Source organism: Humulus lupulus, chromosome 1, assembly GCF_963169125.1.
Source record: "Humulus lupulus chromosome 1, drHumLupu1.1, whole genome shotgun sequence".
NCBI classification, from domain to species: Eukaryota; Viridiplantae; Streptophyta; class Magnoliopsida; order Rosales; family Cannabaceae; genus Humulus; species Humulus lupulus.
The window spans coordinates 292,005,194-292,026,963 of record NC_084793.1 but is presented as its reverse complement, the minus strand read 5'-3'; the positions used below and the strand labels follow the sequence as shown (position 1 = coordinate 292,026,963).

The 21,770-nt window shown below is 33.4% G+C and overlaps 3 protein-coding genes across 5 annotated transcripts; 1 reads left to right on the top strand and 2 right to left on the bottom strand.

The window, feature by feature from the left end:
- Positions 1-310: 310 nt before the first annotated feature.
- Positions 311-3,214, top strand: LOC133809715 (F-box protein At5g67140). Its single transcript, XM_062245970.1, has 5 exons — positions 311-691; positions 870-1,016; positions 1,507-1,642; positions 2,592-2,690; positions 2,805-3,214. The coding sequence occupies exons 1-5, from the start codon at positions 603-605 to the stop codon at positions 3,015-3,017; spliced, it is 684 nt and encodes a 227-aa protein (XP_062101954.1). The 5' UTR covers positions 311-602; the 3' UTR covers positions 3,018-3,214.
- A 170-nt stretch (positions 3,215-3,384) lies between these two features.
- Positions 3,385-6,770, bottom strand: LOC133809689 (PI-PLC X domain-containing protein At5g67130). Of its 2 annotated transcripts, none has more exons than XM_062245968.1 (10): positions 6,530-6,770; positions 6,324-6,446; positions 6,067-6,204; positions 5,743-5,841; positions 5,351-5,654; positions 5,051-5,271; positions 4,860-4,946; positions 4,087-4,310; positions 3,869-3,987; positions 3,385-3,687 (listed from the first exon to the last, which is right to left on the bottom strand). In XM_062245968.1, exons 1-8 carry the CDS (start codon positions 6,647-6,649, stop codon positions 4,122-4,124), a joined length of 1,281 nt encoding a protein of 426 aa, XP_062101952.1. In that variant the 5' UTR covers positions 6,650-6,770; the 3' UTR covers positions 3,385-3,687; positions 3,869-3,987; positions 4,087-4,121. The 2 variants fall into 2 exon arrangements, with proteins under 2 accessions (XP_062101952.1, XP_062101953.1); XM_062245969.1 differs by having other exon boundaries at positions 3,385-3,682.
- Positions 6,771-8,100: 1,330 nt separating this feature from the next.
- On the bottom strand, positions 8,101-15,062 carry LOC133809662 (histone-lysine N-methyltransferase CLF). 2 transcript variants are annotated; one of them, XM_062245967.1, is made up of 17 exons: positions 14,764-15,062; positions 13,610-13,711; positions 13,203-13,519; positions 12,921-13,082; positions 12,738-12,822; positions 12,441-12,596; positions 12,314-12,361; positions 12,162-12,233; positions 11,343-12,070; positions 10,714-10,849; positions 10,387-10,610; positions 10,110-10,241; positions 9,628-9,718; positions 9,223-9,270; positions 9,013-9,141; positions 8,811-8,888; positions 8,101-8,586 (listed from the first exon to the last, which is right to left on the bottom strand). In XM_062245967.1, exons 1-17 carry the CDS (start codon positions 14,812-14,814, stop codon positions 8,395-8,397), a joined length of 2,751 nt encoding a protein of 916 aa, XP_062101951.1. In that variant the 5' UTR covers positions 14,815-15,062; the 3' UTR covers positions 8,101-8,394. The 2 variants fall into 2 exon arrangements, with proteins under 2 accessions (XP_062101951.1, XP_062101950.1); XM_062245966.1 differs by having other exon boundaries at positions 14,758-15,061.
- Positions 15,063-21,770: the final 6,708 nt, after the last annotated feature.

Sequence of the window (21,770 nt, the reverse complement as noted above, 5' to 3'; positions counted from 1 at the left end):
TTATAGTAGACATCTTATTCATTTTTAAGAAATTTTAAATAATTTATAGTATTGAAAAAGAGGTGCACATACATACTTAAAAACATGTTTTCATATTTTTTGTTTATAGATAAATTACAATTCAATTTTTTTTAATTACCTTGTACGATATAGTAATTTAGAATCCCTATACTTATATATATACTTCGTGGATGAACTCATCTCCTCAATCTCACATACCACAATAGAAGTACAGGTAACTCGTGTAAACACATAATATCTCTATCTTATTATGAAAAGTATGCAAAAATGAGCTATAAAATGGAGGCAATTTATGAAAGGATGAGCTTAACATGACAACATCCTCTTCTTTCTTTATATTTATTATTATTTATTTATTTTTGAGTTTGCCATGATGATTATATTTTGGATCACAAAAAGTAATGACTTCGTAAGATTTTTACTATGCTCCGACTACGACCCTCTCCTTCTTCGATGAACCACAATCAAAACAACTACAAGCTAAGCCTTAAGAAGAAACTCTAGCCTTTCCACAAGCAAAACCAAACCAAAAAAATAGTATTAAGAAAAGAAAAATAAAAAAGCTCAAGTTTTGGGAAGTAATGGCGGTTGAGGCTGAGATTGATCGCTTGCCAATTGATTTGTTAGCTCATATCTTCGTTCTCATAACTTCTTTTACTGATTTGGCCCAGTACGTTTCTTCTTTCTTATTCATATTCTTCATCATCATCGTCAGCTTGCTTCTAAAGCTCTGTTCTTTTTATATTTATTTTCCCCTCATCTGGGTATGTTTGTTTCCCGAGAAATTGTGCGGGAAAGTTGTTTGTTTGGTGAAATTTTGATGTGGGTATGGGTGAAAACATGTGCAGAGCGAGCAGTGTTTGCCGGAAATGGAGAAAAGGGGTTACGCAGTCTTTGGGTGGGAGACAGAATCTGAGCTTTGCTGGTTGCAAAATGGACGATGTTTCTACTGCTCGTCTTGTCCGCCATGCTTATAGCCTCAAAGAGCTTGACATGTAAATTCTCTGTCTTCAAGTTTTTTCTTTCTTTTTTGGTGCTTTAGGTAGTTTATACTCTTCTTATCTCTATAGCCCTTTTGATATTTTAGTTAGAAAAATCTACTATAGGTATGATTAGCATTAGGCATAATCTTGATCATTCATGCAATGGCAATTGTAACCATATTAACTCCTATTTGTTCAAATTATTTGTTTTTTTTTTTTTGGACAGTTATTAGTATTTATCTGGATTTAGTTTTTTCACCATCCATTTATAAAATCCAAGCTCTTTTATCTAATTATTTTTATTCATATCAGCCGAAAATCCTATGTTATGATTTGAAAATTACAAAAAAAGTGTGTACGAAGTTTACAAGTATTCATAAATTTCCAAAAGCTGATATTTTTGTATTCAACTATTCATCCTAATAATACCTAAATAAGTCGTAAATTTAATAATTTATGCATGCTTAAATTCTTGATCATCCTCCTCTTGTCCAAATTTCAGTTCAAGAAGCCGTTGGGGTTGTCAGATCTCTGACAATGGACTATACCAAATATCTTTGGCCAAGTGTGTCAGTAATTTAACCTCCATATCCTTATGGGGTATGACAGGGGTCACAGATAAAGGTGTTGTTTATTTGGTAAGTAATAGTTTAGTTTCAGAAAACCCTTTTTCTTTTTGCAATGCCAATTTGATTTTATTTCCTAGTATTACTATTCAATTACTCTTTGGTTCAATATTCATTTAACTAGAGTGTTATCATAAAAAGGAGAGAATAAAACAGATTCTTAGAAATAGTGGAACATTGTTTGACATGTTTGTTTAGCAGCCCTGTTCTGCACTTTTTCTTTTCATATTCAGATACCATTTAATTCTTAAAACTTGTTCCCAAATCCCTGAACCTTAAATATCTTCAGTAAGAGTGATTGTACTATAGTCATTATGCTACATCATTTCAGATCAATAATTGCACCACAGCTTCTACATAACTAAAAGCTAGCTTATGATAATAGCATACACAAGGCAGGTAACTTTATACTTTGCACAAAAAAATTAAGTATTATTTTTTTGTTTCTCTTTCTCATCCATGTGACATTTAAAAAAAAAAGCTTAGCAACTGCAAGCAACGTTGCCCACCAAAGTTATCTGCTCAATAAAACTGACAAAACTCTGTTAAGCAACAAAAGTGTTTTGAACATTGTGAATGCCCTAATTGACATTAAAAGGAGCTTATGATTACCTTGCTTTACTGTTCTTTTGCTTAACTAGAAGCAACTTTTTGGCTTAGAAAGAGTAACATGTGGGCAAAGATTTAACCTACAAGATCATATCACTCACAATTTTGATCAATGTTGAGAATTGCATGAAAAATTAAATTAATGTGACACATTGACGTGACAATACACAAATATATGAAAATGAGTTCAAAAAAATAAAAGTTGTGCAATTGAATTATATATATATATATATATATATTTGTTATACGTGAATAATTACAACCGTATTGTGTGGGATGGAATATATAACGTAGAATGTTACTTATGCTTTTTCTCAATAATAGACTTCTTTTAATTTTGATTTTTAAACAGATATCAAGAGCTAATTCATTGCAGCACCTGAATATTGGTGGTACATTTATCACAGATGAGTCTCTGTTTGTCATTGCAGATAGTTGTCCACACCTAAAGGTGTGTAGATTGTCCAAACTACAACTTGGGATTTTATTTTAATTTCTTAACTTTAATTTTCGGTAGGGCAACTCTCACATATGATATATATGGTGTGTGTGTTTTTTTGGTCAGACTATTGTTCTTTGGAGCTGCCGTCATGTAACCGAGAATGGGCTTCTTGGTCTTGTAAATAAATGTAGAAAGCTAGAGGTGATCAATGTATGGGGTACCAGAGTCCCTGTAGACTGTTTCATTGCTTTGCTTACTATTAAACCTGCTCTTCAGATCAAATCTCCAGGACTGCTTTTAAATGTTGGAAATGCTCCTATTCAAGCTGTTGTATAAGAAGAAGAAGAAGGTATCCAATTCTTGTGATTGCTTTTCACAATTGTTTGGTGTATGGTTTTGTGTATCTTCATTAAGAACATTTTTAAAAAATTATCATATCAGAGTTCATATTGAAGCTCTGTCTTTGTATAGTCCACATGCAATTGTGTATTCTTTTATGAATTTATTAACAATGCTTGATGTTATTATTGATATGTATTAAAGAGTCAAAATGGTAGTTGTAATTCATACATAACTTTCTTTTTTGAAACTAGACTCCTCACTCACTTAATCTTACAGTAGTTGGAGACCAGAAAACTATAACAATTGTTAGAGCAAATCACATATCTGACCATTTAAACTACCACTCTTCAGTCTATGGACATAGCTTTCTAAACATGAGAACCAAGGACAGCCCAAAATGAAAACTTCCTTGTCTTTCTCATTTTCCATAACACAATTCTCAAATAAATCGTTTGTTCAACACTTCATAGTATATCTATATTGTAAAAAAAAAGTGCAGACATGAGACAACATAACCTATGTTATACGTGAGAAACGAGAAACAAAACCCATTAAATGTTAGAATACAAATAAGAAGAGAACCTAGTATTTAAAACACGAGTACTTCTACATATGATGTGCCATAGATTTCCTTGACTGCTACTGGCTACCCACACTACCTGCCCTGAAAGAAGACAGCAACACAGCACAAATAAAATGATCAAAAAAACGATGGCAGAATTAGATGTGGCTATAGCACTAGAAAAACTAGATAAAATGTCAATATATGGAGCATCTCAATCTCAATATTTCTATTTTCTTCAATTAAAAACAAGTGTTGTAATGTAATGAAACATACTGTATACCTGAAACCGAACCGGTGCTTTCTGGGTCTTTCTTGGTCACTAATTTATCTACTTCATAATGCCTGTGCTGTCCATATCCTTACTTCTGCTCTCAACTAAAATCTCGGTAAGCTTTACCTCTATAATCAAATTTATAACACTAAGAACCGTTTGCTATGGCACTAGATTTTTATGTATTAAACACTGTAAGTAAGCCACCATCTCAAGAAGAAACTCACTAATGAACAGTAGTAATAAGTATTGGCTGTGGTGGTCATAACCAAAATGCCAACAGTGGGAATGATACTAAGAAGAAGAACAAGTGATTGGGAGACTTGACAGTTGAAGCAGATCTTGTGAACTGAACTGATCCAGTAAAGCTTCCAGTTCCTGGAGTGTTGTTGATTGGTGGACTTCTACTAGGAACAGCTACATTCTTGCAAGACCCAAAAGGTGCGCCAGCCTGTGAAACATGTATTAGGAATTAGAGAAGTTTTAATGCAGAAGTACGATAATATCATAAACAAAATTTAATATGTAACAAATATGTCCAAGGCATATTGAGGTAATATATTGTTGTATAATCGCATAGTGGCAATTCAGAAAATAAATAGGCTTTGCCCTCTCAAATTGTAAGAGAGGAACAAAATGATTCTATGTCAGGCCAAGAAATTGGATTTAATTCCAAATTGAGTGGGTGCAGTTTCCTGGACCCATGGTCAGTTCCAGGTTACCATTGTTCCAAATCCAGATTCAGAGAAGCTCGTAAAGGAGATGATGAGGCCGTACATAAGGTTGTTGACAAAGGAATGGAAAAATAAATGCATTATAGTTTCTATAATTCCAAAACTTTTGGAAACGAACTCAAAATAAAAATTTCTTAAAAGGAATTTGGACCACAAGTTCTACATCTAGGCCATTGATGCCAATGTGGGAATAGAAAATAATGAAAGATGGCAAAAACGTTGATGAATACCCAACTAAAAGTAGAAAGAAGTGATAATGGAGATACCTGGCAAGCAGTGACAGTATTACATCCACACAATGTTTGGCCATTCATTCTGTCTATAATATCAAAGACTCCTCCTCCATCACTCCTCTGCATCATATCATTTCACCCTCGGTAAAGAATACATAACCAATAATTGAAATCTATTTTAGTTAAATCTTGTTTTTTTTAATTGTGAGACTAAATATCATTACCATGTAAAAATTTACTGCCAAAAAGGTTGGCATTAAGTTGCCTGCTGCTTTATAACAGGTACCAACCATCGCAGCAAGTGGACCTGAATTCTCTTTGCAGGAATCAGCTTCAACTGGATATGTAGGGAAATAATTCTGCAAGAAAAGAGATGCACTTTTCGAGTCCAATGGCTTCGATTCTTTCCTATTTGGGCATGAGCCTTTTACCCCAGGATCTCCAGCTGAAAATTGGTGCCATAATTGGTGAAAATTCTAACACAGTGCAAAGTCGCCGACTAAAGACTCTGATATATAACTTACACTCATTTTCCAGGAAGTATTTCCACTGGTATGCTATTCCTTCTTTTGCCTCTTTTGAAGAGTCAGAAGTGAAAACAAGGAGCCGGTGATTATCTTGCACCATTTCGGTCACAGTGGGCCAATCGTTACCCTTTTTTGGCATCTTGGACACAGGATACCAGTACTTGTCCAACCCAGCCATAGTAAACAAATTTGTTAACCCTTTTGTGGTATGCACATAATCCTCAATTATAATTGTCACAATCTCAGTTGGGTTTGCACTTAAAAATGCTTCCACTTCCTTCAATACATTTATTGCAGGTTGCTGAGAACATAACAACATACACTTGTAAGAAGTTGCTTCAAAAGAAACTATAAACTAAGAAGACTGAAAATAAGGGAAGATGGATTACAAAGGCAGTGAAATTGAAACATTGGCCCCTAAATGAATGGCAGAGCCAGATATCGTTCTCGAAGTCATACATGTCCAACATCAGTCCCCTCACGCCATTCTAAGAAAAAATAAAATAAAATCAATCGAACATAAAAAAACGTAAGAAACACACTAGACAAAAGGTCTATAAAGAGCAATTACTTAACACAGAATTCCCTGGCACTGTAATTGGATTCCACGGCACAGATTAAAAGAAAGGAATGACAAGTAAACCTCATCAGAGTCTCTAAAACTAATTTCACCACATAATTAAAAAGCAATAAATAAGAACAAAATCACATACATTCAACTGGTTGGTCACTGTGTCCTCTTGATTATAAAATGTCAATCTCTGAACACCAGCTACGGGGGCTGCATTCACGTTACTAAACGAATTATGGGTCACCAGCCATGTGTACTTATTAAACGGCAACCCATTAATCTACAATCTCAAAACAAACAAACAAACAGACAAAAATAGCAGAAAAGTCATGATTTCATGAAATTCAACTCAAAAAGATTAAGACCCACCAACCAAATTTTCACAATTTAATGTCTCACAATCGTGGTGGGAATGATTGCTTGGGCTCTGGTACAGATTGGCTGAGTAGCGCCGGAAGAAGGACAATTACCACAGTAGAGACCTGGGGCACAGTCCATGGCCGCGGCACAAGCATCTAGAACCTGTAAATGGACAAGTTAATTCGTGTTCAAATTCAGAAAAGCGTAGATCTTTGAGTTGTTGAAGAAGAGAAACAAAGTAAAACCTGACAACTGCCATTGGAGCAAGCAGAGGAAGTGGTAACAAGGACATAGAAGATGAAGAAGAAGAGCAACAGAACTAAGTTGTTGCATAAGCTACGGTGGTCTGCGAAACACGGCAACATAGCATCAACAGCAGCAGTGGCTGAAGCTCGTGATAAGCAGAGCTCGAGAAACCACCACTGCTTTTGGGTGCGAGAGAGAGAGAGAGAAATAGAGAGAGAGAGAGGGTCTGGTAGTGATATAGTACAGCTACAAAAGCAAAAGCAAATTTTTACTGTGGTGAGAAGATGACAAGTTTTTAGTTCTTAAACGCGGGCTTTTTTTTCTCAATTCTTTTTTTAATCGCTAATTAAATATAATAATGTACATTAAACCCTTTTTCTTTTTCTTTTTACGATGTCGTTTCTGCATGCAAAGACTAAGAACCAAGAATCATGATGATGATGACGACTTTGACTCTTTCTAACCATTTTTTTTCTTTTCAAAGAATTTTATTTTAGTTAATCTTATTTTCTTCCATGGGTTTTTTCTTAATTATTATTATATATTTTCTATGTATAAAAAATTTGGAGACATTTGGAGTATTTGTCCTACTATTGAGCTCTTTCTAACAGAATTTTTCTTTTTCTTTTCAAAGATTTTTATTTTATCTAAATCATGTTTCTTTTTATAATTATTATATGCTTTTCTATATATAGAATAGCTTGGGGGCATTTGGGGTATTTGTCCCACTATTGAGCTCTTTCAAAAACTGATTTTTTATTTTATTTTATTTTATATAATCATGTTTTCTTACATGGATTTTTCTTTTTAATAATTATTATAGAGAGAGAGAGAGAGAGAGAGTTTGTTATGTAAAAGCTTGGGGGACATTTAGGGTATTTGTCCTACTATTGAGTTACCCTTCTAGGTGCATGTCACATGGTGGGGTAGGTAAGCTTCTACTCAGCTATTTTCACTGCAGGACCCAATAACCGCTCTCCATTTACCATTTCATGCAATTTTTCTTTGTTTTCTTATTCTTATAAACCTAAACTACAAAACTCAAATAAATTCTCCACACTATATGTTCCTATATGGTTAATATCATTAAGAAGCTGCTGTCATTTTTTTTTAAAAATATTGAAATGTTTGTCTCTCTCTGTACCACTTAAAATTTGACATCATTTATTGAAATTCTGATTGATGTATGAGATAGTGGATTAAGTAGACATTTGAGAGTAAATCTAGATAAATAGACTACATGTGTCCAGATATAAGTAGTGGACAGAGAAGTGGCATAAGACTTTTTGTTCATGTTTAGTTGGGGAAAACGTGTAAATGAATGCTTTAGCTTTGTATTGTTGAGAAATATGCCTTTGGATATTTATTGGTTGAGATTTACGAATATTAATTGTTGGTTTGAACTTTGAAGAATAATATTAATAAATAATAATATATGAAAGTTAAGAAAATTGAGTCTGACATTCTGTTGGGTTGAGCTGAAAGCTCACTTTTCAAAGAATCATACGTTGGATTACGTGATCGTTGGCACATAAATAGCGATTTAGACAAGAATAATAGGCAAAGTGGGTGTCTCTTGAAGGATAATTTTGGTTAGAAAATGTTTCATTAAAGTGATGACTTAACATGTGAAGTTAGCAAATACAATTGGCTTTGAAGGAAACATGAATCGTACAAAAAATTCAATTTTCTCTAATTGAGAGAAGCAATGGCCAATCTCTCTCTTTCTCCCATCACAATATTATGAAGAATGCGCCTTCTAAGTCAATGAGAATGACTCTGCTACCTGTAAAAAAGAATAGCCAAAAAAGAAAGAACAAAAAAAAATGTGAATCCAAAGATTGAAATAAATCATCTTCGTATATTACGCCAGCTTCTTAGCTCGACCACTTGAGGGGCCGCCGTCGTCTTTTTTAGAACCAGATGCTTCCGGCTTCCGAGCCCAAGCGGGAGCCCTGTCTGGCTCATAACGGTAGTCGTAAAAGAGTTCCTCCCCTGCACTGATTCTTTCCTTGGCAAATATGCCCACTCTGTGATCACCGGCAACCATAATGACCTGCCATGAAATGTTGAATTTGATTAATCGATACTATGAGGTCCAAAAACCCTGTAATTTTTTTTTCTTTTCTAAAGTAGATCCCCGCCTAACTCTACAATATTTGGAAACCAGAAAATTATAACCTCAGATTTTGTGGGTACAAACCACATGCCTAACCATCTGAGCTACACTCTTGGGTGGGAGCCCTCTAATAGTTTATATGGTGCCATGAACAAATGTACCTTTGCATAGCAATTTGGATCTGGAGAATGGTTGGCAAACTTCAATTTGTCACCCTTTCGATAAGCATCAAGAACAAACTGCACAAACAAATTCAAAACTTTCTCACTAGTCCGTAAATTTGTTGAAAACTTAAAGAATGAGAAAACATAAAATCTTCCATGATAATTAAGAGGGTGGTAGGATTGAGTCCTATTGACATGCCTGATCGTTCAAATTGAAGAGAAATGATGAATTTTCACGGTCATATATCTTGCCACGCTTATCTGCTTCCCGGTGTGATATCAACTCTCCAGTGTACTCACCAAGGTATTCGTGTTTACCAACACTATTCTGGAAGATAGATAAACAAATAAAATAAATAGCAGAAAAGGAAAATCAACCACGTAAATGGTAAATTGAATACTATAGTACCTTTAAGAAAGCTCCCCAACCAGAGACATCAGATCGTCCAAGTAAAACCTACAAAGCAATAGGGAACAAGGCCACGGTCATACACTGATTTGGTAGCAACAAGACTCCAAGGTGTAAACCACAAATGAGTCCCTCACAAGCAAATAATAACAACAAACGTTATAAATACTTGGCTATTGAGGAAATCCTAAATAAATGCTATTTAGGATTTTGGGCATCATTAAAACTGCACTTTCAAGTTAAAAACAAATCCTTCAGACTGGGCTGAACGACCCTCAACACAAGATAACTAGGAAGAACTTGCCCCAATTTTAGATTTCTGTGGACAGAGGAAGTAGTTGCATATAGTATTTTGTACATAAGTACGAAATAAATGAATATCATAAGAACAGTGGATATCATTACCCTCTGCTGTTGCTTCAGAAGCAGCTTCATATTTCTACATTCATAATTGTCACCTCTTTGATTGGGAATACCAAGAGAACCATCACCACAACTGCAAAACCAATGTTATGCTTAGTAGAAAGCCATACAAACTTATTTTGTGAACAAGGCTAAGACGTGCAATAGATTACATAACAGAATCAACAATAGTATCTTGGAATATATAAGAAAGTTGATACAAAATTCTCTTACTAAAGCACAATGTAAAGAACTACGTAGTTTGACCACCATTCTTAATAGTAAAGTGTTAGTTATAAATCACGTTTAACTCATTTGTACACCTAGTAAATTGAAAGTTTGTCCAACAAAAAGCTCTATCATAGACACAAGGTAAAGTGTTGTGATGCACATTGACGATTTCATGCACAGTATCAATACCCAACACTCAATCACAAGTACAACCGTAAGACAAAAAGCAGGAAATAGATATATAAAATGCTCACCTGACCCAACAATTCCTACAAACATCTGGATCGCATTCCCTGTCTGCAGCAAAGCATGGGCACTGGCGACTTCGACATTGACTTTTAGCACAATGGCAGCCTCTAAATCGATTTTTGCAGCTCTTAGGACATCTGCACAAATAAGCTAGCTGCAGTTATTTAGGCACCAATATTTGTTCACACTAGTACATTTAAACTAGAGCATCTTAATCTATAAACTCCATAATTGATCAAAGAAATCACACATTAACATGTTAAGAGTTGGATAAACACTCACCCACAGTATTTTTCACAGCAAGTCCCATTAAGAAGACAAGAGCACTGCTTCCCACAAGCTGTTTGGCAATTGCATGGATTATATTGCCTGCATGGCTGATCTTTTCTCTCAGTAATTCGTTTTCTGATTGAATGATAAGCAGCAGACTTCCAAGTATACTTTAAACGACGAACTCTACCCCGCCTACGTAAAAATCTTGACCTTCTTCTAGCTTCATTATTACCCTACAGGTAAAATCGCCATGGAAAAGCACAAAACTGCAAATTAAGGGATCCTGTTCAATAGAGTAAATCACTAAAACTACTAAATAGACCCTTTAAGGTCAACCTTGGAATAGCCTTCGACAAGAGAGTTTGCGGCATCACCAGCCTGCCCAGACATCTTAGCATCAAAGTGATTCATGTGCTGAAAAACCTCCCAACAAGTCTTCATGCCACTCATAAGGTTCCGTGCAATCAAACAACTAAAACAAGCAACCCAAAAATATCATAAGATGAATACAACACATCAAATAAATTACAAATTCAGAAGAAAAGTACTTGCAGATGTATTGTTCTAAGTCAATTGAATGGATAAAATACAGAGTAGCATCAACAAAATTTTCTTAACCATATTTCCAAATACACATCAAACAAATTGAAATTAAAATTTTTACTCCATAAAATACAAAGCAGCTCGACTTGTTAGAAAACCCAAAGACCATGCATTCCAATTTCCCACCTAAGGAGCCTAATATTTGAAATTTAAATATGCCAAAGTTGGGGAGTAAAAAATAATAGTGATCTTTGGTAACAAATAACCAATTAAATTGGATCACCAAAATATGACAGCAAACCAAATGAATTTTCAATGTTTTAAATGAAATATGAAGTCTCACGTGTACTGCATACTGACTGTAAAATAGTTCCACATAAACAAAAGGGAGACATAACAAATCATATATATTATCCACTGACCTGTTCCGGCCAAAGATCTCAGTGCCTTTCTCAAAAAGGCCTTTCTCTATAGTTTTCCAAGATTTATCATCAGTTGATTCTTGTTTACATATGTTTTCATCTACAAATTCTTCTTTCCTTAAATTGTCATCACAACTAGTAACAGGTGGATCAGTAATCATCTCATTGGATGAACCATCGGGAACCTCACCCCGAATTTCCCTGTGAATTTCCTTCCTTGGCGAACCCTTCCGTCTAGGCCTTCCAGTGGTAGGAGATTTCACATTCTTATGTGAAGAAGAGCTAGTATCTTCATTTTCTTTACAAGAATTAGATCTAAGTTTCATATCAGTAGGGATAAGACTACCATTAACAATAGAATCAGAATCAGGTGCTACCATTTTCTTCTGTCTTTTTTGCATGCATGCCAGGACCCGCTCAGCAACTCGTTTGCTGTTCCTCTTGCGAATTCCACACTTTCCTGCAACCTTGGTCTTAGAGGGTGATGTAAGATGGACACTAGAATTTCTGGGTCCAATGTCAGAGTCACTGCTTTCTGAGATGTTCTTTGCGTTTGATGAAGCACTTTCACTTTGATAGGACTTGGTCCTTTTTCTAGCAGACAGCCCAGAAGATTTCTTTCCAGATGATATCTGAGCACTGGCACCATCAGATCTTGTGACTGTCTTCTCAACAAAATCACCATTCATTGGAGAGCTGACTCTGGCAATTCTTTCTGACTTCAGTGCCTAGCATGAGAAATTTTTAAATTCTTGTATGGTAACTCCCCACAAAGATATTTAAATCTTGATGCCATATTAATAATTCAAAAAGACATACTGATCGATAGCAATGTGGACCACATGTTGCATTTTCATCATCGGGAGGGCACCATGAAGATTGTTTTTCAGCCTGACAACGTTCCATATTAGCAAATATTACATGAGTGGTATGACATTTGATAACTGTAAGACAATAAATGTGATACTAACAGGGAAGACAAGATCCTGGGAACATCCATGTAATCTGCAATCAAACACCTGCAAAAGGAAAAAAAATACTGATGATTAAAGAAAGAACAAACAACAATTGAATCATAGAAGATAAGTGAGAACTTACAAGACATCGTCGACAAAACAAATTATCAAATGAATCCAAAGCCGCATCAAGATCTTTATCAAGAAAAGAATTTCCAATTTGCAAACATTCTTCAATGTCACCAATCTTACTTCCGTCCACAGCTTTCTCTTCCTTAATAAGATTTTCATATCTTGCCTGTATAAGATGTTTGATGGTGTTTCATATCTCTGTAAAGTCAGCACAAAGCAAATGGGAAACTGCTAGACCAAAGCTTACACTGACCAACTTTTCTCAGATTATAAATGTGTAGGATAAGCACAGGGTATGAGTCTGTACCTTGACTTCACTTGGGCTTCTAGAAAAACATTGGGCAAGTGACTCCAGTACAGTATCTGAGAGACCAACTTCTTTGATAGTCGAGCTAGTAACATCACAAAGAGACAAATGAACATTTAACATACTAAGCACATTATAAAAAATATAATATGCCTACATTAAAAGGCACTTAAAAATCTTTACCAAATAAGATAGTCTTCAGATTCTACAAAATCTCTCTTCTCCTCTTCATCGTCGACTGCTTCCTCCTCGCTGTCACTGCATATTAGAGCTTCACCTCCATTTTGATCATAATAAATTCTCCGTCGACCAAGTACTGACTGATCCTCAGTCATTCTTTGATTTCTACATCAGAAGTATTAAGAAAATCATTCACAACTTTCCACACACTTGATCACACAATGTATGAACATTGTTTAAGCAAATGAAACAAATTAAAAGATAAAACATTTGAATTCCAAATACCTATCCAAAAATATCCATGTAGTATAAGGAGGTAATCTCTTTATTTCTAATAGCTTGATAGGGCGAACAGCATTCTTGGCTGCAACGTTAATTCCTAGAAGAACAGCTGTAGATGCATGACCGTTTTCTTCAAGATTATCCTTGTTGCCATTACCTACATCTGTACCGTTTTGCATATCAAATGCATCTTTCTGCCTCAATGATAACAAATCTACACTTTTACAAGCATCAACAAACTGGCCTGATCTTTCTGTTGACAATTTATACATATAGCTTGTAACACCAACTAATTTCTTTTTGTTTTCTTCCATTCTTTTCTGCACGTAGAACAATGGTCCCCATAAGGAAATAAGCAAACAATAATCTGAGATCAACAGCTGTAACGTAGAGAAACCATAAAAATTTACCTGTATGGAAAAACAACGGTTAGATACAACTTGCTTCTTTAGAGAATCTATAGCCAGTGATAACTCCTTAAGATTTGGTATTGTTTCTTCCTGTATTATTACCTGAAAGAAGTCAAAGTTACTCTCTCTGCAAAACTTACATTGACATGATTTAACAGATGATAGTGATTAATTACACCGGTCAAAGTCACACCAAGCTCCATGCAAACATCAGGGACAAAAGAAACGAAAAAAAAAATTATGGGTTTCATAATAGTTCAGTCAATTTTTGTCCATAAAAGCCTTTAAAGCATGACAATAAATCAGCCTTACTCTTCAATACAATGCCAAACTTAGCAAGCAAACTAGCACCTATAGCCTTATCATCATATATCAAAACATGTAAAAGAAAAATGTCAACAAAGATGCACCTATTGTAACTTCAAAAGGAAACCATTAAAAGAAGAAGCTATGAGTAGTATACAACATAGATCGAGCTACTAGCACCATGTTTTGCTCCCACACCACTACCATTAGGTATCGATTTCAAACTCTGCATGTGGAACGTACCTATCAATATGCTAGAGTTTCTAGTATCCTAAACATTGTACTGTTAAATAGTATGAGGAAAAAAAGAAACGAACAACATCCGCATCTAGTACATTGTGCACAACTTAGTAGACATTTTCACTCAAAAACCAATCAATGTGTTTCTACCGTTAACCTTTCAAAGAAAACAAGCATGCATGCATCGAGATATTTCCAAATTTAGATGTCCTAGTAGTAACTTCAGCATGCATGCATACAAGATGAACCAAATTCTACAAGGTGGACTCCTCAGTGTACAAATTTTAAGCAAAATTCACCAATTAAAGAAAATTTTTGCTGAGCAATCACAATGTGCTTTCAAATTTTAAAACCGCGTATAGATATATTTTAAAAAAAAAATACCACACACTATACCACCATCCATTCCTTTCCTCTCAAGATCTCAACCCACATTCACACCATTTACAAGCCTCTACCACACACACAGCTACCATTTTCCGCAATGCGAGTAAAATATCACCACAAAACCACAGTAAGTGAACAAAATTCAAACTAAATTTTCATCAATTTCCAACGAAAACAAAAACATACACAGAAAAATAAATAAAGAGCGTAAACACCTGTACCGGAGGCTCTGATCTACCGGCCGAAGCCGAAAGCGAAGCTTTCGACGCCATCGGCAGAGACGAGGTGGAGATTCGAAGTAGTAGCAAAGTCAGCAACGGAGCTCCGACTCAAGACCGGATTCATGCAGATGCAATGCCGGAGAAAAGGACGGTAGCTAGGGTTTTGGCGGGTCGGGGTTCAAACCCTAGCCACACATACCAAATTTGGGGGAAGTTTTTTTTTAAAAGATTTGGGGGTTTTTTTGGTTTAAAAAAAAAATGAACAAGAGAAGAGGGTAGGGAAGGTTTCAACGCAATAATAAGGTCAATAAACGTGTTTTTGTGTCTTGGATTGGTGTGAACTTGAATTTGGAATAAGATTTGGTTTAATTGGGTATACGTATATTGGTGGGAAAAGGAAAAGTCTCCTTTTTGAATTGTATACATTACTTCTACTACTACTTTTTATCTTTTTTAATTATAAAATACAAGAATTGAACTAACTTTATCTAAAAGAAATAATAAAGAAAAATTATCATTTTAGTAATTATTCTTCAATATAGTAATTAAAATTAAAATTGCAATTTTTCACTAATTTTTTAAATTGTATTAATTAAACACTAGAGTATTAAATTATGTACTAAAATCATATATTCCTACTAATAAATTTAAATTAAGAAAGAAGTGTAATGCAACTTATGACCCAACTTAAATGTTTTCGTCCTAAATATCCATTTAATAAATATGGATTATTTAATGAAGTGTAGTTAAATTAAATTTACTATTGGAAATTCTCACTTCTCATTTAATATATAGATCAAGGCTTTGAAATTTTATAAGCTTACATGAATTATCACTCAAATATATGTTAAATTAGTACCCATTGATTTTATGTATATACAAATACAATGTCTAAATTGATTATATAAAGACTAGACATTTACACTATGTCTAAGCAAGAAAGATTGTTGGATGGATCTAGGGTTTAATAGTGCAACTATTGTATAAGATAATAAAATTTTAGTTAAAAAAAAAAAGCATCTAAATAAAATTATATCAACTTAAAAAAGCTAAAACTAATTTTCTAAAAACTAAATGTAAATTAAGAAACCTTTAAAATAATAATTTATTATTTTACTTTATTCCTAAAATTTCGTAGGATTTTAATTTAGTTTTTAAAAAAAAAAATAAGTTCATAGAATTTTATTTAACATACTTTTAAAAAATTTAAATCTGATTTTAAGAATCATAAAAATGAAAAAAGAGAAGAACAGGAAAGAAATTTTGTGGCAAAAGCTTATACAACAATTGTACTTAAACCTTCAATCAAGTTATTGGCATTGCATAAATTTCTAGTGGAACTTATAGGCAACGTATGCAACTAAATATTAATTATAAAAAAATTTGTCGTAAGAAAAAAAATGCAATTTTTATATAATAGTTAAGGTTTTTTCTGCAAATTTATTTTTTATAAATTATTATAATAACTACATGTCAAGTAATAAGATTATTGGAAAAAAAATACTTAGTTTTTCACCCTAAATGCTAAAATTTAGAATCTCCAATATGTTGACAAATCTTTACGCCAATGCTCTATTTAGTAAAATGATGAATGATGAAAATCTTCTTTTATACAATGCTAAAAAAATTGTTAAATTTAGTACATAAAAATAAAAAATAAACTCATTTTTCACTTAGGGCCTGTTTGTTATAGTAGTTTAGGTGAGTGGGAATGGTAAAGTGGTTAACAATACTTTGTTTGGTACACTTTTTAGATTTTTTAAAATTGGGAAAGTAAACTCCGGTCTTTCTTTTATAGGGTAAAGTAAAAACATTATGAAGAGTGGGTTTTAAGGGGCAGTTTGGTATGTAGAGTTCAAAATTTTCACTTTGTTGGGAAATCTGAGCAAGGTTATCTGATTGTCTGGGAAGCTACATTACTGTGTTTGATTGTGTACTGAAATCATGTCCTGATTTCTGGGAATATTAGTTTTCTATGTTTGGTTTGTGCACTGGAATGTTACCTTGATTTTTAATGATATTTGCTTTTTTTATGTTTTGTTAGACAAAATAATTAAATTTATAAAATTTGTACAAAATTAATAATAGATATAATAGTAAGATTAAATTTTATTTTTACAATACTATAAAATACATTATTTAATCTAATGATAACTTTTTATTTTTATAAAAGTCGTATTCCATGTTTATTTATATAAAGTTAGTTACTATAAACACTGATATTATACAGTTGATGATATAAGACTACACCCAAAGTACATATATATTTATATATATAAACAAAATAATAACTTGTGATATTTCATAACAACCTACCAAACGTCATTCATAAGGGTACTTTATAACATATAGTTCACCCAAACCATGCATATAACAAAATGAATCACAAAATATTTCCTAGCTAGGCCGCCATTCATTTGGCAAAGTAGTTTCTAAAGCATGTGCAAGTATGATAAAGTGCTATACAAAAAGTGTCCTAGCTAACACACCATTCATTTCGCAAAGTAATTCGAAATGAGTATGACAAAATGCTACACAAAAAATTTCATATACGTAGCCCACAGTCAGCTTGTTCAGAATCATTCTAGCAGCCCCAAAAAGAATCCAAGCTTGAATTCTTCATCTAAAGTGAAGAAGTAGTCAGTATTAGCTTGATTTTAGACAAGAATTCTTCCACAAGTAACTCGTTGTTCATTTGTTAGCCCATCAACCTTTTTAAGTTCATCAAAAACTGACATCCTTCTAGCAGCACCATCAGCCTCAAATTGAAAACAATCAGCAAGTCTTTTCATGTTCTCACCATTTTTAGCTTGCAAGGTAGTAAATTGCTTTACTGTATCAGTTAGTACATCAATCAATAGATCTTCAGTCCTAGCCCTCTTTTTACCTCTTTTACCTATTTGTGTTGTAGAAGTTGGAGTGTTTGTGCAACTTGTATTGCCAAGTAACTCATCTAATGGATTGAAAGGATCAAAGTCATCATTTTGATCATTCATAATCTCTGTCTCAATCTCTTCAACTATTTCATAGAATCCCATTGCACCTTGACCAGTAGCTCAATCCTTCCCAAAAACTTGGCCCAAATCATCATAATGAGGAAATGATTTGTTTCTTAAGCCTCTTGCTGTTGGGTGGCTCTACAATATTGAGATAACATGATTAAAATGTAACAATAAAATAAACTAAATTATTGATAAGTAATAAAATCAAAATAGAGATATAGAGATACTAACCTTCACCCATTCATCAAAGACAGATTTTTCAGCCACAACACATTTGTCTACCTCATTCCACCCAAATCCACTAGCATTAGGTCCTAACATTTCAGAAATTGCATGGTATTGCTTCTTCAATATCTTAACACGTGAATCAATATGTGGTTGTGCTTTAAGTCCACAACCATGAATCTTTTCAGCCATCATTTTTTCTAACTGTTGTAAGTATCCAGGCTTGAATGTACCATTATCTGCTTTCCACCTTCCACCATTAGTCAAATCCATTAAGCACTCTACCAACTTAGAGTCCTCAACGGTGGTCCATTGATGCTTTTTCCCACCAATTGATATCGACTGGGAACTAGCATCCATTTTTTCCTAAAAAAATATCAAACACAATTATGAATGCATGTCCAACTTAAACAAGCAAGCATAGATTAATAATCCATCAACCAATCAATTGTAAATAAATTTAAACTTAACCATAAATAAATTCAAATATGTGTGTTTACATTATCATAAATAATAACTCAGCGAAGTTATACAACTCCATATAACCATATTACATATGATGAAAAATATCCTCATAGTTCAAACTTAATCATGAAATAAGTTCAACACAATCAAACATTTCAGAAAATAAGATCTAGGCACAACGAGTTCCGCGCCATTGCTCAAACATTTCTTTTGCCAAGTTTTCCCTCCAAGTCGTCCATGCACTTGATGTTTCAATATGCCGATAACAATCATCACCTATATCATCACTATCATCACCAATGTTACTTTCCTCAATAGGAGAATGTTCCAAAGGATCCAGAGGCATTTCTCTTATAATCAAGTTATGGAGAAGACAACATGCTAAAATAATTCGACATTGTATCTTCACAGGATAATATGATCGACCTCTAAGAATTGCCCATCGTCCTTTCAATAATCCAAATGCTCTCTCTACTATATTCCTAGCAGATGAGTGTTTCATGTTAAAAAATTATTGGGGAGTATTTGGTGGGATATCCCAATCGTTTAAATGATATCGTTGACCTCTATATGGTGTTAAAAATCCTTCACCGTTGGGATATCCAGCATCACATAAATAATAATATCCTACAAGTCATTTAACAAACAATTTAGAACAATAATCTATATGGTGTATAAATATAAAAAGTAGAATTATACTTATTTAATTACCTTGTGGAACCTTAAGACCGTTTGACCTAGATATAGCATCTCTCAAGACTCTTGAGTCAACTGCTGAACCCTCCCATCCAGGCAGAATATAAATAAATTGCATATCTTGTGACACCACCCCTAATACATTAGTGGCAATTTCGTTCTTTCTGGTCCTATATCTAGGTCTATCTGATGATAAAACATTGACCTTGATGTATGTACCGTCAAGTGCTCCCAAACAATTCTTAAACCATTTCCACCTTTCATCTGTTGAATTATCAAGAATTGGCTCTGGTGTTTTTAGCAATACATCATGGAGACATAACAAAGCACCTAATACAAGATTGAATTGCCTACTTATTGTTTCACCTGAACGTGCAAATTGACGTCTTATAATTATATTATTCACATTATGAGATATGATATGTAAAAATATAGCTACCATTTTTTCAACATCCATATTTTTAGTTCCCTTCAAACCCACATTAGTTCTAAGAAGGTGGCATAAAATGGCAAATGTTCTCCTATCCATACGAGTGCTTTCTAAACATGCTAAATCACTATCATGTATCATTCGATGATAGTTTAGTTGGCGTATATGATGCCTTTGAAAAGAAGTTTCACCCCATATTATTTTTCTTCGTAAACCCCTTTTAGTAATGATGATAAATAGTATCAAAATAAACACACACATCATATCATTTAACATCTCCATTTCTTGTATCAATTTTGCCGCCAATCTTTTTTTTGTAACCAATGGAAGACGAGCCATATCTGCACTTTCAACCAATATAAATGTATTTAAGTCATCTATTCTAAAAGCATTACTTTTGCACCAAAGCCATAACCTTACACAAATATTTCATAATCAAGTGATTAAAGAATCAAAATACTTGTAAAAAAGCCTATATATAGAAGGAAAGCCTAATACAATGCTCACACACTAACTCATATATATATGTGTGTGTGTGTGTGATTTTTATTGGGCAATATGCATGTGCCTATTTTGATTGAAAGATTGGATAAAATCTACACTACACACAATATGCTAAAAAGAGTGATTGATTGGCAATATCTTATTTGTGTAGATAAAATAAAATAAATCAAAAATTCATTCAATTAATATTTTTTGTTTTTACTATAGTGAACTTTTGTTTTATCATCATTAGTTTTAATAGTTATAATAAAAAATTTATGTGAAATATTTGAACAAACACCTTGTATGCATATAAATCCACAATAAATATTGAACAGAGAAATAATAACAATATGTATATTTATATAATAATCCCTATTTTGTATCAAAGATAGACAAAGTCATTGCATTTGCCTTTCAATGGATGTTAAGTATAATTAAGTTAATATAATGATAGAATATAAATGGGTGCTAACTGCTACTATCTGCTAATAATGCTCTTTATCTCACTTCTCCTTTTATGCTTATGCCTTATTAATTAATAATATTAACAGCAACAATAATTAGCAGCTCGTAATGCTTCATTGCTTTGGTAATGATAATCATCAAGCAAATGAATTAAAGGAACACTCTCTGTTTCCTGGTCACAAGTTCATGGCATAATGCTTCATTGAAGATTTTAAGGACTGAAAAGAGAAAAACCCTCTCAGATCAGATTCTTACCGTGGTTCAGTTCCAAGTGAGATCGAATAGCTACAACGCCGACGACGAAGAAAGAGATGGACGCCGGCGAGAAGAATGGCAAACGGGAGAAAGAAAACTCCACACCACTGTAAATATGAGTATATATATGTATATATATAGTCTTAACAAATTTTGTATTTCTTGAATAAAAATCACAGATCGCCAGAAAAAAAAAATCAAACATATACCATATATATATATTCTCTACAAATTTCACAGATTTAGAAAGAAAAAAAAAAAGAAATCAACTCACCTAAATATGCTGATTTTTTTTTAAATCAACCAAATCTTGAGGAATAGAAGCCTAAGGAATAGAAGCCACAAATGCTGTTGAGCAAAAAAAAAAAAAGATGAGAATTTTTTTTTTTGAAACAGATGGAATCGTTGATGAAGAAGAAAAAAAAAGTTCTCACCTTTGAAAAGGTGATGAGAGAAGGAGAAAGAGAGAATTGGATTCCTAAGCATTTAAAACCCACTCTTCATAATGTGTTTACTTTACCCTATAAAAGAAAGACCGGAGTTTACTTTCCTAATTTTAAAAAATCTAAAAAGTGTACCAAACAAAGTATTGTTAACCACTTTATCATTCCCACTCACCTAAACTACTATAACAAACAGGCCCTAAATGCTTAGGAATCCAATTCTCTCTTTCTCCTTCTCTCATCACCTATTCAAAGGTGAGAACTTTTTTTTTCTTCTTCATCAACGATTCCATCTGTTTCAAAAAAAAAAATTCTCATCTTTTTTTTGCTCAACAGCATTTGTGGCTTCTATTCCTCAAGATCTGGTTGATTTAAAAAAAAAAATCAGCATATTTAGGTGAGTTGATTTCTTTTTTTTTTTCTTTCTAAATCTGTGGAATTTGTAGAGAATATATATATGGTATATGTTTGATTTTTTTTTCTGGCGATCTGTGATTTTTTTTCAAGAAATACAAAATTTGTTAAGACTATATATATACA

What these genes read in the sequence shown, in the direction of transcription:
- LOC133809662 (XM_062245966.1), bottom strand. Translation starts at nt 14,814, where the DNA reads ATGGCGTCGAAAGCTTCGCTTTCGGCTTCGGCCGGTAGATCAGAGCCT. An exon ending in ACATGGATATTTTTGGATAG is followed by an intron (nt 13,083 to 13,202) that starts GTATTTGGAATT and finishes CTTCTGATGTAG; the next exon opens with AAATCAAAGAATGACTGAGG. An exon ending in CCCAGGATCTTGTCTTCCCT is followed by an intron (nt 12,234 to 12,313) that starts GTTAGTATCACA and finishes GAACGTTGTCAG; the next exon opens with GCTGAAAAACAATCTTCATG.
- LOC133809715 (XM_062245970.1), top strand. Translation starts at nt 603, where the DNA reads ATGGCGGTTGAGGCTGAGATTGATCGCTTGCCAATTGATTTGTTAGCT. An exon ending in TCTTTTACTGATTTGGCCCA is followed by an intron (nt 692 to 869) that starts GTACGTTTCTTC and finishes AAACATGTGCAG; the next exon opens with AGCGAGCAGTGTTTGCCGGA. An exon ending in AGCCTCAAAGAGCTTGACAT is followed by an intron (nt 1,017 to 1,506) that starts GTAAATTCTCTG and finishes TCCAAATTTCAG; the next exon opens with TTCAAGAAGCCGTTGGGGTT.
- LOC133809689 (XM_062245968.1), bottom strand. Translation starts at nt 6,649, where the DNA reads ATGTTGCCGTGTTTCGCAGACCACCGTAGCTTATGCAACAACTTAGTT. An exon ending in ATACTTCCTGGAAAATGAGT is followed by an intron (nt 5,272 to 5,350) that starts GTAAGTTATATA and finishes ACCAATTTTCAG; the next exon opens with CTGGAGATCCTGGGGTAAAA. An exon ending in TGGCAGTAAATTTTTACATG is followed by an intron (nt 4,947 to 5,050) that starts GTAATGATATTT and finishes GATATGATGCAG; the next exon opens with AGGAGTGATGGAGGAGGAGT.